Source organism: Tiliqua scincoides, chromosome 14, assembly GCF_035046505.1.
Source record: "Tiliqua scincoides isolate rTilSci1 chromosome 14, rTilSci1.hap2, whole genome shotgun sequence".
Classification (NCBI taxonomy): Eukaryota; Metazoa; Chordata; class Lepidosauria; order Squamata; family Scincidae; genus Tiliqua; species Tiliqua scincoides.
Window position 1 is genome coordinate 2614963 of NC_089834.1, and position 15135 is coordinate 2630097.

Sequence of the window (15135 nt, forward strand, 5' to 3'; positions counted from 1 at the left end):
GTGGAGGGAGCCCTCATCCCACAGCTCATGCGAGAGTTCAAACAGTTGCCCGCACACTGAGAGCAGTTGTGTCGGGCCAGTGTGGGCTCCAACAAATCTCTGGAGGGCCAGAGGCTCATTGGAGACTGGGGGTTTCCTGAGGGCCGCATTGAGAGGCCTCCAGGGCCGCAAGTGGCCCCAGGGCCGGGGTTTGGGCACCCCTGATCTAGCCCAACCCCCTGCCTGCTGCAGAAAATCCCCTTAGAGCATCTCCAGCCTCTGCTTGAAGATCTCCAGTGAGTGGCATTCCACCCCCTCCAGCAATCTGCCAAACCGCCCTGACCATCAAGAATTTCTTCCTGATGCCCTGCTGGAATCTCCCCTCCTGCACTTAAAAAATCCGTTCAGACACCAGGGTTATTTTAATCCTGCTTGTATTTGTGCAGTATATATAGTGTTATTTTAATCCTAATTTCCCCCCATTACAGAATATTTCTCCTGCTGTCTCTGTCTTGTGACAAAAACAATTAGACAAACTCACTGAAGATAAATCTATACTGGTGGTTTGCCACAATTATTGGGGCGGGGGGGGTGTTTCCTAGGCCAAAGGGTTGGGGCTGGCCTCTCCTATTGTCCCTCCGGTGGCACAATGGGGGCTCTGCTAACCCTGCTGAAGTTGCAGGGTCAGCCCGGCAAGCCCCCTCCCCCATTGGTGCAGACCCCTTGCCAGGAAAACAAAAGTAGCTCTCAATGCCGGAGGCCATGTAGTAGATGCAAGCCTGGTTTTGGAAGCCTTCCAAACATGCCTCCTGGCAAGAAAGAAAAACACTGACCCAGAGAGCTGGGACTGAGCCAGCAAGCAGGGTCAGCACCTGCCTCATCTCAGCATCACGGTGACGGAGCTGCTGGTTCTTCTTTTCGGGGAAGCCACTGAGTCAAATTCAGCTGTACACTGACCCCCATCAGCAAATCTCCAAATCTCGCCAAGGATCCTGGAGACAACTGTGGGGCAACCCCATTTAAGAGCATGATAAGAAAACAGTCAAAAGGCCTTCCAGTCAAAAGCAGTTGGTGACGTTTGATGAGTGGAACCCACTTGGGAATGGGAGTCCGTTCTGGAGCCACCATCGTATTGTGAACATAAGAGCATCAGAAGAGCCCTGCTGGATCAGGCCAAATACCCCACTAGTCCAGCTTCCTGTATTCCGCAGATGCCTCAGGGAGCACACAAGACCCCTGCATCCTGTGGCTCCTCCCTCGCATCTGGCATTCAGAGACAGCCTACTTCTAGAACCAGGAGGCTGCACATACCCACCATGTCTTACAACTTGTGATGTACTTTACCTCCAGAAGTCTGTCCAATCCCCTTTGAAAGGCATCTAGGCCAGATGCCACCACCACATCCTGTGGCAAGGAATTCCACACATTACACGCTGTATTTGCATTGCTGATTGGCAACAAGGTCCTGTTGGTGACAATCATGAACCCATCACGAGGAACATGAATAACTTTTCGTATAGCAAACATTTTTTTTTTTAACTAAACAGAGTCCACTGGAAAGTGATTTGATTGTAAAGTGAACCCTTTGCAATGTGGGTGTCAACAGCAGAACCTATGTGTGAAGAGACATCTGAGCACATGCCTAGAGGACAAACTAGGGGGTCCGCTTGGGAGATACACGAAACATAGAGCTTGCTGCACTTTCATGCATCCAGCCCATCACCCTTTCTCCCCCTCCTCCAGCCATGAGCTCCAGGGCAAGAACCTGTTTTGGTCTTGCATAATTAAACTGGTGGTTACTGACTAGAAAGCACTCTGCAAGCCTCGGGTGTGTGTGTGTGTGTAGACACCAGAAAAGCCTCGGGTGTGTGTGTGTGGAGACACCAGAAACAGGTTCCAGTGCTGGCTTCCCTGTCTGGTGCACAAACCCAGCTCTCTTGCCTGCTGACTGTATGGCTGACTGTATGTATCAAGTATGGCTGTGCCTGGAGCCAGGTCTCTCTCTTCCAGGCTTAAACATTTCTCCTTCCTCCAGAGGAGGTAAATAGCCAAACTGTGTGTGATGCAAGACCTTAACTAAAATAACGAAAGGCTCCTGTGAAAGTGACTGCAGGGAGGCATCTGGCTAGTAGGGCCATGGCAGAACCTTTCTTGTTCTCTTGCAACTGTAGAGATTGCTTCACACACCCCCACCCCCCAGAAAATAAAAAACCAACACGCTGGCGTGTCCTTCTTCAGGGCAGCCTGTACCCATATAACCAAGTCTTCTAGTCCTGCACATGACAGGCACTTCCTTTACCCTGAAGGAAGGAGGGAAGTCATGTTCTTGAAAGATAAAAGCAGCCCTGGGGACTAGTGAGAAGAAGCAAAGACTCTTCCCCCCTTGTGCTTCTCACCCTCTTTCAGAAATGCAGAAGAGGACGGACTCCAGGGCCACAGCTGCCAGCCGTCACACTTGCGCAGTGTTTGCTCAATTGTGACACCAAGAAAGGTTCCTTCCCCACGGATCTGCAGGCCCCTGCTATGACTCCCCCCATTCCGCCACCCCTCTTCTCCAGTCTCACTCACTCGTGTGCCGCCACACAGCCAGGGAGGCGGCAGCGGCCACAATCTCTGATCTAGGGCTGTTTGGCCCGTGCGGTGAAGCAGCCCTGCCCCAAAACATGACCCTGCAGTGTCAGGCCCCCCACCACAGCACTAGCAGCATGGTTTCCCTCCTGGCCAGCAACTCAGCCGGTCCTTTGTGGCCACAGGGCTAGCACTGGTCCAGCTGCTTCCCTCTCCTGCAGGCAATGACAGGGTCCAGGAAGTGCCCAGGCACAGCAGGTGGTGGACCCTGTGGCCTTCCACAGCAAAGAACATGCAGAAGAGTCTTCTGCTGAGCCAGACCAGGGGTCCCCCTACCTTGGCTTCGTGCCTTCGAGTCGGGACCTGCACCCTGCACATGAGAGCACTGCTCCTCCACCACACCTGCAAAAAGAGACTTTCCCTAAAGTGAGAAGTTGCACTCAAGCGACATGGGAGTAATTTGCGCTGTTTATTGTCTCACTTCATGCGCCACGTTTGAGGCATCAGCTGCAAGTCTGGGAGCTCCCCAGCTGTTATAAATTAGTTTGAAAAACAAAACAAAAAATGCAAGAAGAAAATAAATACAGGACAAAAGTGAACTTCAGGCCCTGGCGGTGGTGGGGGGGCGTTGGGGAGCCCCCCACTGTCTGCCCCACCAGGGTCCCACTGGGAAGCAGCCCCTTCCTGGGACAAGGAAACAGGGGCAACCCAATCCACTTCTATCCAAACAAAACACCGTGGAGTGTCGCCCTTCATACAACACTCACGGGGGAACCTGGCCAGGAAGGGACGGAGAGCAGCCACTGGGCCTTCCACCCCTCAACAAAAGGACTTCCTGGGGTGAGATTCTTTTTGCTGCAGTCTTCGAATGAGTTCCAACAGGTTCATCTGCAGAGTCAGTTCCTGCACAAGGAAGAAAATACTGTTATTCCAGGAAGACACCACCGTTACTCCATATAAACACATGGCCCATGGGCCAGGGTTTGGGCAGCCCTTCCTTAGGTCGTCACGGCACACTCACATGGGTGCAGCAGGATGTTCCTGGTGGACCCTCCCACCTGTTCTCCTGGGCACCGCCATTTTGGATCTCGCGAAATCTCGGAAGGTTCAAGATAGTGGTTTCCAATTCTCACAAGAGTTGGGTGCCGCCCTCTTGGCTCTCGTGAGTTTTTGCAAGATGGCAGTGCCCAGCTGAGCTGGGAAGAAGAGGCTGCAGGGGCATCGAGACCCAGTTAAATTTGGGAACCACTGGGTTAGAGGCTTCCATGCTCAGAAAGAACAACAGAAACAGATATCAATATCAAGGCTGCCCACGAACGGGATGACAAATTTGGAGGGCTACATTTTAGCTCAGCACCATCACACACACACACACACACACACACACACACACACAGAGGAGTTGCTCTTTGCGCTTGCAAACTGAGTGCATACCTCAGAAGTCACCCAAGACCTGCTGGAGGCTGCATTATGCAGGGGAAGATCCAACGAGAGTGGAAATGTTTCCCTCAGGAAGCTCCTCTGTCATGTCTGAGTTTCTCAAGTGGAAACCTCAAATAAGCTTCCAAGGAGCCTTTCTGAAGAACCTTGAAGTAGAGGTCTCCAGAACCTTGCTATGTCCCACCCCATCTGCACAGACCTGTGGGTTGGTGGTGATGTAGAACCCCGAGACACCGGCCTTCTCCAGCGTGCTTTGCTGGTCCACCACCTTCTGGTCCAGCTCCAGGACAATTTTCTCATCCATCATCTGCTGCTCTTCATGGATTCGCTGCTCCATGCTCTGAGCAAGAGAGAAAAAAGGGGCAGCAGGAGAATCAGGTGCCCAGTGAGGTGCTGTGGTCCAAACACCATCCCTCTGCCCTGGGGATGCACCGGCTACCCCTTCTGCCTTCCTCTTCCTGGGGCCTAGGGGAGGATGGAGCAGAGAGGAAGTGCGGAGAAGAGCCTCTGATGCACTGGCTCAGCTGCCTCAGGTGGTTGCATGAACTGGTTGAACCCTGGAGAAAACCTCAAAGGAGAAACATCTCCAGAATCAGAAGAACCCCTCCCTGCAGAGACCCCTGTCGCCACATAGGCTTGCCTACACACGGCACAGAAATTGGGCTGATGGTAGATACTTTGGGCCAAAGGTTAAGATGCTTCTGGCACATGAGCCCAGCCACAAGCCACAGGGAATGACAAACACCTCTCAGGGCCAGTGGCCCTGGTACATGATGACAGGAGACCAGCGACTCCTTGTTCCAAAGAGAGAGACCAGTCCCTAAGCAGAACCTGGCCAGATCCATCAGAGGGGAATTCAGTGTGTGCCTGTGATCCACCACCACTCCAGGGGTCACCCAGAGTTGTCTAATGCAGGGGTGTCAACTATAAAGTCTGCAGGCAGAATGCGGCCCCCAGAAGCTCTTTATCCAGCCTCCATGATAATTGGGCTGTTCCAGCACTGCCCTTTCAGCACCACCATTTCTGCTGAGGCTCTGGGAGGGAGAGACAGAAGACGGCCTCGGAAGGCAAGGAGCACTATGGGGGGAGGGGCAGACCAAGAGGGTGAGAGTGGGAAACGCTGCAGAAGTGCTGGGAGAGCCCTATTATCGTACAGCTCACCCGTTCAACAGCACCATGTCTGCCAAGGCATTGCTGCACAGAACAATATTCCAGCTCCCTGCAGGAACTACATCAACTTGAGGGTACTGCTGTTCTATATATATATATATATATATATATATATATATATATATATATATATAGTTTATTTTATATAATGATGCTCATTTTGCCATTCGATTAAACAAAATAAATAAAGCTGCTGAGCTGCAAAGCGACACCTTGGCAGAAATGGTGCTGCTGAAAGGACAGCCCGTGTGATAACTGAGCTCTCCTTGATCTCGTCTGATCTCGTCAGCTAAGCAGGGTCAGGCCTGGTTAGTACTTGGATGGGAGACTGCCTGGGAATACCGGGTGCTGTAGGCTTATACCATGATCTCGGAAGCTAAGCAGGGTCAGGCCTGGTTAGTACTTGGATGGGAGACTGCCTGGGAATACCAGGTGCTGTAGGCTTCTACCATAGTCTTTCGAAACTGAAGGTTGCCAACCAACCTATTCATATCTTGAAAATATGATCAAGGTTTGCACATGTTCTCTTTCGTAATTTGCAGCTGATGAGTTCCTACTTGGGAACAAAGTGCCTATTTCTGTCCATCATCTGCTCAATGACGTCACTTCCCGCTTAATGATGCCACTTCTGATCCTCAGCAGGCACAATGAATGCTCTTCGGTCCACTATGAGAAATGAATTTGATACCCTGGTCTAATGGTTCAAGGGATGGTCAAGGACCAAAGGATGAAGTTCAAATCCCTACTTACTGGGGTAGCCTCAGCCCAGTCCCCATCTGTCAGTCTGGCCTACCTTGTAGGGGCATGGTGAGGATAAAAGGGTTGGCAACAACCACCAACACATACACTGTCCTGGGTTTCCTCGAAGGAGGGCAGGACAGAGAGAGAACCAGTTGTCCCCGAGCCCTGCAGAGGGGAAGGGGGGTACACTTTCTAGAAGACGGGGGAGAGGAACACTGTTCTTGGTCCAAATGTGAGGTGTTGGAATAGGAATAATCAGGAAGGGCCACTCCACAACCAGCCCACCTCCCCTGTCCCAGGCTGGGGCTCCTGAGGCAAGGAGGGCTCTTACCTCAAGCTCCCTCTGCTGTGCCGCCTTGAGGAGGGGCAGGTTATGGGGCTTGCAGCACTGCTGGGCCTCCCGGTGCTTCTGGAGCAGCTCTTGCTTCAGACCTGGTGGGTGGCAAAAACAGGACATTGGTTGCCTGTCATGGCTGGATCACGAGGGAGTACCTATTCAGATGCACCTGGCCTGCTTGCACTGGCCTTCCCTCCCAATCAGGAACTTGTGCTGGCTGTGGCAAGCAGGGAGCAAGTGCTAGTCCTGGGGAGCCTCCAAGGTTCGGCAACTGGTTGGACTATGGTTGATCACAACCTTGTCCCTTCATTGGGACTGAGAGGCAGCCTAGAATTTTAAAACACAACAAAAGGGCTGCCTTGTACAAACAAAGGGCCCACCAACCACAGCATCTGAGGGGCTTCAGGGAGCAGCCAGCTGTGAAATGGCGGTTCAGGAGGCATGACTGACCTCCCCTTATGAAGCCACGGGAATGACCTTGGGGGGCAAGTATGAGGCCCGGCAGAGCTGCCCAACAGCCCTGGGCCAGCCAAAGCTTCCATTTCCTCATGAGTTTGCTGCAGTAATCAACATTCACTGCACTCTCACGCAAAACATAAAGAACAACAGCCGACTACAGCCACAGGTCCAGCCTTCCTGTTTCTGTCTTTCCCAGAGAAGCCTGGGTGCCAACTGACTGCCCTGAGTCGCTAAGTGCAGTGGAGCCTGGGCAGCACCCAGCCATGCAGAGCAAATGACTCCCACACCAGGAAAGGGAAAAGTCTGCACTGTGAGTTCTTGTCCTCTGTGCCCTTCCAAAGAAATCTTTGGTAGTGACTCCCTCAAGGGTGTAACCCCTGACAAAACTTGTCATCAGGGAGGAGGCGTCACCCTCCCCTCCCCCAGACCAGACTGAAAGAGCAGTGGTCACCTCTCCACAGACCCCCAAGTTCACTGTTGCCTGGAGTTGACCTGCTACTGGAGGAGTTGACAGGCTACCGGAGGTGCACCACAGTGGGATTCCTCCTCCCTGCTGAGCTCCTATCTAACCCCCGCCCACACACACACAGACGTGGCAAAGGCATTGCTGGATGCCAGGAGAGCACTGGGGTGGACAGGTGGAGTATCATCCGGAAGGCATGGAGAACACAAAGGTGTAGGGGAAGCCTTCCAGAGGATGCTCCAGACCCCTGAGATGTATCAAAATAGCATCATCTCCAGGTAGGATCTCCAGGAGGCTGACAAGCACCTAACTATCACTCTGCAAGACTGCTCCTTGCTGTCAGCAGTGCTTACTCATAAGTACAACCCAGGGTTGCTCATTACACATGAGTATTCATTAAGTCATCATTACTTATGTACTCATTACACATGAGTACAACTCAGGGCTGCTCACATTATTTTGCCTTCATATTGTTTTAAAACAGGTTCCAGAACCCTCAGTGGTTTAAAAAAAATCTGTGGATACAAAATCAATGGAAAAATAGCTTTAAAGACCCACTTTCAGGTTTTTTGCGCCTCCATTGCTGCCCCAGAATGCATTGGTATCGACGCTATACCACATTCAGCCACTAGATGGGGTGAATAATGAGATCTAATGGAATGAAATTATAATTATTTAACAGCACAGAGGTAGGAAATTGGATGTTGATGTCTTTTTCACCTTGTTACAAGGCATTTAAAGATGGACCCTGGTATCACTGGCGAGTCAAATCAGTGAATGCCAAACCAATGGATACCGAGGTCCCACCTGTATAGACATTTGTGTTTGATCACAACTCAGGTAGGAGTTGTGTACACAAGCCGGAGAAAAGTATTTGCTGTACTGGAAGCTGCAGGACTGCTCGCTGTTTCCCTCTCTCCGCTGAACACCCCACAAGAGCAGCCCAACCCAGCAGCTGCTCCATTGAGCAGGAGGAAGACCATGTGGGGAGAAGGGGAGGGAAGAGGAAGCAGGATGTGAAGGGAGAGTCACAATACCCCCAGGCTCAGCAGGCCATCAAAATGTGTGGGTGAGCTGGATGAGGCCTGGGGACTCCTGCACAGGACATGCAGTCAGTCCTCACTACCTGCAGATTCAGGACTCGCTGATCCACTTATCCGCAGGAATAATGCACACTGCCTGGAGACGGAGTCTCCCTGACCCTCCCACCGGGGCCTCCCCCCAAGTCAGCATGCTCAGGAGTGGAGGACCAGCAGCCCTGACTACCCAGGGCCAGAGGACATTGGTGGGGAGGCCTGTTTGCCTGAGCGATCAGGACCACTTCTTGCCTCGGTGCTCAGTGTGCAGCTTGAGCCGCTGGTTGTAGAGGTTCCTCTCTGTCAGGTGCTGGATCTCGAGCAGGCCTTGGATGATCTCGAAGACCGTCCCGTCAATGAGCGCGAGAGCCAGGTCACTGAGGGTGGTATACGACAGCCGCTGCTGCGAGGAGCTGTGGGAAAACCAAAGGAGAGAGTCAAGGAAAGGCACTTAGGGTTCCTTCATTCTAGGGCAGGGGTGCCTAAACCCTGGCCCGGGGGCCACTTGCGGCCCTCGGGGGCTCCCAATCAGGCCCTCGGGGAGCCCTCAGTCTCCAATGAGCCTCTGGCCCTCCAGAGACTTGCTGGAGCCTGTAATGGCACGACGCAACTGCTCTCAGCATTAGAACAACTGTTTCACCTCTCGCCTGAGCTGTGGGACGAGGGATCCTTCCACTACTTGCTGTTTCACATCCGTGATGCAGCAGTGTCAGTGAAGGAAAGGCTGGTCTTGCTTTGTGCAAGGTCTTTTATATGCCTTGAACTACTGCAAGACCTTCATTCATTCTTATAAGTTCCATCTCTAATAAATTCATTTATGTAAATGTATTCAAATTTTAAATGTAAATTACTTCTTTTTTTCCCCGGCCCCCGACACAGTGTCAGAGATGATGTGGCCCTCCTGCTAAAATGTTTGGACACCCCTGCTCTAGGGGCTCTGAGCAGTGGTGTAGCTAGAGGGGGTGCAGGGGTAGCAGTTGCACTGGGCTGCAGGCTGCCTGGGGGCAACAGTCTGGCCTTCTACCTGCGCAATTACACCCCCCCCACTGCAATCAGCACTTGCGCCGCTTGCAAAAAGTGCTGGGAAAACTGACACTCTTTGCAAGAGGGGCAGTAGGAATCGTAGTGTCTGGTCACTTGCTCCCCTTGATCGGGTGGTGACCAGAGGGATTGGGGGGGGCAAGCAGGACGGGGCTGGGGGAGGCAGATTTTTAAAAATTTTTAAATTAAAAAAAAAACTGTGAGTGTGACATAAGACCTGGACCTAGTGATATCACTTCCAGGTGTGATGTGGGGAGCATCATTTTTAACTTTGCCCCGGACTCCAGGGTGGTTAGCTATGCCACTGGCTCTGAGGCTGTAATTGTGGCACCAAGGGGAGCCACTTCCTTCCAAGGGACCCCACCACCAGACAGACGCAGCAGAAGGCAAAGGTGCTTCTGACTCGCAAGCGGCTGAGAGGAAGGTGGGGGTTTTATTTTTAAGGTTGAAATTATCCATCCCTCAGCCTGGCCCCTTTGCACAGAGAGGTGACAACATAAGGGTGCCCCTAGTCTGCAGGTGGGGGGTGCCTCAGGAGGCTGGACACCTGCTGAGTCTCCTAGAGACTCAGGGCCCTATCCTAGCCAGTTTTCCATTGCTTGGTGCAGTTGCGCCAGGGGTGTGCGCGCTGCATCCTGTGGTAGAAGGGCAGTCACTGGGGCCTTCTTCAGCTATGGGAACATTTCTTCCCTTACCAAGGGGTCGAACTGTGACTACAACGGAGCTGGAAAGTTGGATAGGATTGTGCCCTCAAGCTGCAATCCTATCCACACTCTCCTGGGAGTAAGCCTCATTGACTATAATGGGACTTACTTCTGAGTAGACAGGCATAGGCTTGGGCTCTCAGTGGCCCTTGAAGATGGTTTATGGCCAGTGGAAGTGCAAAGATGAAGACCCTTTTCTAGGGAGAAACACTCAGAGGGTCCCCGCGGAGGCTGCGATCCTGGCCAGGGGCAGATCCCACTGCAGTCCATGGGGCTCGCTTCTGAGCAGGCACATGGATAGGGGCTGCCTGCTGAGCATCCCCTTTCGCAGGGGTACCCAGGTGCGGGTGTGTGCAGGAGGGTGGCCAAGGCAAGCCCCGCTGGACCCCATGGCACTCCCTCCTGAGTAGGTGCGCCCAGGGTGGCACCCTAGGGCTTCCCAGTCTGGGTGGGGACAAGCCTGGGAGGGAACCCCTCGCTACCCCTTGCTCGGGGGGGGGGGAGAGGGAGGACAGGGGCTGGTCACTGGGACCCCCCTCGCCTGGGGGGGGGAGGAGAAGGGACCCCCCGGCCCTCCCACCTGGGCAGGTCCTTGACCAGCGCCTGCAGCTCGGAGAGGAGCTGGTAGTGGCGCGCCTGCTGCTCGCTGCCGCCCGCCGCCCCGAAGCGCTCCATGGCCGCCGCCGAGCCCGCCCCGTCCCCGCCTCCCGCCCGGCCCCAGCGCAGGGGGAGGCGCCGCGCAGGGAGCGCTTCGCAGAGCCGCCTGCCGGTGCTCGCGAGGAGCGCGCACGGTGCCTCTGGGCATGTGCAGACGGCCGGCTCCGCGGGGCATGCGCGGTGAGGAGGACCCGCTTATGCCCCCCCCCGTTGGGCAGTGAAAGGAAGGGTGCCCGGTGCGCGCAGGCTGGCCGGCCGGAGGGGAATCCGCGGGGGAGAAGGAAATGCCTTTGCGCCAGGAATAGCATGGGGGGCAGAGCTTCTCCTCTTCTCCCCCTACAAGTGATCATCCAACCCAGTGACTCCCAAACTTGTTAACACTGGGACCCACCAGACCATCTGCCGGGACCCACCAGAAGTGGTCATTAACTTTGACGTGATGTCATGGCTGGAAGTGACATCATCAAGCAGGAAAATTTTAAACACCCCTCTTTTGAGAAAATCAAATCAATCAATCAATTAAGCAAATTAAAAGTTGACAAGAAGTATCAGTTTCATAATGTCTTTGAAATAAAGGACCTGAAACCCCACCCCCCTCCGCAGTGGCTGCTTGGATAAAAACAGTTCCCTAAACATCCCAAAGGCTGTGATCCTGTCCACACTGTCCACACTGACCCAGGAGGAAGCCATGGTTCAAAGCCCGTTAAAAGCACAGATTCCCCAAATGAAGTCACATGCCATGGAAGCATCCAGTCTAATCTATTAAAAACAAAATGCACATTGAAATGAATGGGGACTCACCTCAAATTGGATCGTGTCCCACCTGGTGGGTCCTGGCCCACAGTTTGAGAAACACTGATCTGGATTAGAACACTACACCAAACAATTTGTTTGGCTGGCACCAAACAAATGTGCCTGGCAGGCTTCATGCAAGAGGTGCCATCATTCTCTGAGCTCCTCAGATGTTCCTTGGATCCCCCTGTGAATTGCTGCAGACTGGGGCTGTCTTGTCCTCTCTGCTGATTGACAGGTGTCAATCACTCTGAGGTGGGGTGGGGCAGGCTGGGCGGGGCAGGGCAACAGGCACTCCACCAATCTTCAAAGCAGCACCAGCCTCTCCATACCCCCCCCCCCATAGTTCAGTGTTTCTCAACCAGGGGGTAACTGGTGGTACTTGTGGGATCCCCAGACCCAGCTGCCTGTCCACAAGACCAGCAGTGTAATGCAGGGGTGTCCAAACTTTTTGGCAGGAGGGCCTCATCATCTCTCTGACACTGTGTTGGGGGCCTGGGGGAAAAAAGAATTAATTTACTTTTCAAATTTGAATAAATTTACATAAATGAATAGATTAGAGATGGAACTTGTATGAATGAACGAAAGTCTTGCAATAGCTCAAGGCCTTGCACAAAGCAAGGTCAGTCTTTCCTTTGCTTATGCTGCTGCATCACAGATGTGAGCAGCAAGCAGTGGAGGGAGCCCTCGTCCCACAGCTCTCGCAAGAGGTCAAACACTTGGCTATCACACTGAGAGCAGTTGCAACAGGCCAGCATGGGCTCCAGCAAGTCTCTGGAAGGCCAGGGGCTCTTTGGAGACTAGGGGTTCCTGAGGGCCAGATTAGGAGTCCTTGAGGGCCGCAACGGTTTGGGCACCCCTGATGCAACAGGCTGCTGTAGGAGGCTCGCCTTAGTGGGCAGAGCTCCAGAATGTGCTTTTTACACACTTGAGAAAGCCCCCTGCTCTGCCCTGGGCCTCTTACTGGTGGTTGTTGTGTTGCCTCTGGCCTCCCAATCCAGCAGTAACTGGTGATGACATAATTGCCAATTACTTCAGGTGGTCCGTCCAGTAGGTGGACCCTGTGAAGTGCTACAGTGAGGGACAAATGCTGAGAAATGCTGCCTTTGATATTCCAGGAGCCTCCTAAGAAGAACATAAGAACAGCCCCACTGGATCAGGCCATCGGCCCATCTACTCCAGCTTCCTGTATCTCACAGCGGCCCACCAAATGCCCCAGGGAGCACACCAGAAAACAAGAGACCTCATCCTGGTGTAACAAGAGACCCTTGCATCTGACATAGCCCATTTCTAAAATCAGGAGGTTGCACATACACATCATGGCTTGTAACCCGTAATGGATTTTTCCTCCAGAAACTTGTCCAATCCCCTTTTAAAGGCATCCAGGCCAGATGCCATCACCACATCCTGTGGCATGGAGTTCCACAAACCAATCACACACTGAATAAAGAAATATTTTCTTTTGTCTGTTCTAACTCTCCCAACACTCAATTTTAGTGGACGTCCCCTGGTTCTGGTGTTATGTGAGAGTGTAAAGAGCATCTCTCTATCCACTCTGTCCATCCCCTGCATAATTTGGTATGTCTCAATCATGTCTCCCCTGAGGTGCCTCTTTTCTAGGCTGAAGAGGCCCAAACGCCGTCGCCTTTCCTCATAAGGAAGGTGCCCCAGCCCAGTAATCATCTTAGTTGATGCATCTTTTGCACCTTTTCCATTTCCACTATGTCCTTTTTGAGATGTGGCGACCAGAACTGGACACAATACTCCAGGTGTGGCCTTACCATCGATTTGTACAATGGCATTATAATATTAGCCGTTTCGTTCTCAATACCTTTTCTAATGATCCCAAGCATAGAATTGGCCTTCTTTACTGCCGCCGCACATTGGGTCGACACTTTCATCGACTCCTAGCCAGTCAGTGACCAAAAAGCCAGACTCCCTGTGCTCCCCACTGGCTTCACTTTGGCCAGCCAGGCCCCTCCAGTAGCCACCAGCCATCAAGACCAGGAAGGAAGTCACATGGATGCTGGGGAAGGCTCTTCTCTCTAGATGACAGGACACACTGTTTACAGTCTGGGGCTCAGTTTGCTTTTGAGGAAGTCTGTCGGGGGTTGGCCCATCCACCAGGCTGACTTGCGTGGTTCAGGAGTGACCTCCTCTGTGCATTTGAGAGGGGAGCAGAGCAGAAGTGTGGTGGAGAGGCTCCAGTGCCACCCCTTTCCCTCCAGGCACCCTCCTTTGCCCTGCCCCCTCTTCCCTGTCTGATCCAGGGGACCACAGAGGGGACAGGTAAGGAGGATATTGCTTGGTATCCTATAAAACTTACAAGCAAATCCTATCCATAACTACTCAGAAGTTAAGTCCTGTTGTGTCCAATGGGGCTTACTGCCAGGAACGTGGGCATAGGACTGCCACCTGCTGACCAGGTTGCCAGATATCTGCCCAAGGTCTTACCCTTCCTTCAGGCCCAAGCAGAACCTGAAAACCTGTCTATGTCCACCACAAAATTCCTATCAGGGCCTGTAATTGGCTCTTGGTGCCCAGCCTTGAGCTGGCAGTGAGGGCGGAACAGGGACATGGGTCTGTGGCTGGCTGAACACGTGATGACCCCCCTAATGGCCCTGTCTCACCAGCCACTGAGGCTGCATTCTTTTTTTTTTTTTTTACCTTCTAGCAGTAGAGTGATTTTTTTTTAAGTTTCTGGCGTGCTCGAGTCGCATTCCTTTTTTAAGGTTCCAGCGGGCTAGTCATGCTAGAATTTCTCAGAGCTAGAAAATATGGCCTTCTTTATGCTCACATCACTTCCTCCTATTTTCCTATCGAAAGAACAGAGGAACCTGTCAGAAACATTGTGGTCCCCACAGTGGCATAGCTAGAGGGAGTGGAAAGCACTAAATTTTGCAGGGAGCCTCACCGCAGCATGCACTCTTCCGCCTCAAAGCCGAGCGTAAGCCTCCATTTTGCTCCCCCTGTCTGGAATAGCTTTGAAGAGGAGGGGCCGCTTGCACAATGCAGTGAGGCTCCCTGCAAAACTTAGTGCCTTGCACCCCCTCTGCCCCCATAGTGTGCAGAGTGTATGGAAAGAACATGGTGGCCTCCATACAATTGACTTCAATGAGGAGACGCCATTTTGTGGTTTTCAAATTAACCACGCTGAAAGTGGCATGCTGGAAACATCACTTCCGGCAATTCTCCTAGCTAAAAAAAGAAGGCAGCCTGAGTTGCGCACTGTGTGCTTCCTGGCACTGGGGCTGCAGCCGACCCCTCCTCCTCTGTGCCACCAGCCAAGCTCGCTTGGTCCAGCTAAGAGGCCACACCTTTCCCTGCCTCTGGCCAAGCCAAACACCTCAGGCATGGCCACTGTTCCCACCGCAAGGAGCCCACCCCCTCCCCGAGACGGGCAGGCGGCCGAGCGCGGCAGAGTCCCGAGCAGGCGCAGCGCTTGCCAGGCTCCACAGAAGTCGCCCAGAGAGACCCACATCTGGTAGTGATTGAGCGAGAGAGGCAGGGAGGGAGAGTGCCGGGAACTGTGGGGGAGGCCAGACTGTCTCCGACACCAGAGGAGCAGGGGGAACGGCTCAGCCCCACTGGAAGAGGAGGCGCCTGGGGCAGCATTTCCATGCCACAGGAAGGCAGGATCAGGTGGCAGTTGGAAGGACAGGCCAGACCAGGAGGGCACAGAACAGAGGAGCGACCAGGTGACAACAA

The 15135-nt window shown here is 53.1% G+C and overlaps 1 protein-coding gene across 1 annotated transcript; it reads right to left on the minus strand.

Annotated features, from left to right (window-relative positions):
* Positions 1-2997: 2997 nt before the first annotated feature.
* Positions 2998-10666, minus strand: LOC136634412 (protein DGCR6-like). The gene is made up of 5 exons (XM_066609929.1): positions 10559-10666; positions 8486-8646; positions 6230-6330; positions 4187-4327; positions 2998-3450 (listed from the first exon to the last, which is right to left on the minus strand). The coding sequence occupies exons 1-5, from the start codon at positions 10651-10653 to the stop codon at positions 3367-3369; spliced, it is 582 nt and encodes a 193-aa protein (XP_066466026.1). The 5' UTR covers positions 10654-10666; the 3' UTR covers positions 2998-3366.
* Between the last annotated feature and the right edge of the window lie 4469 nt (positions 10667-15135).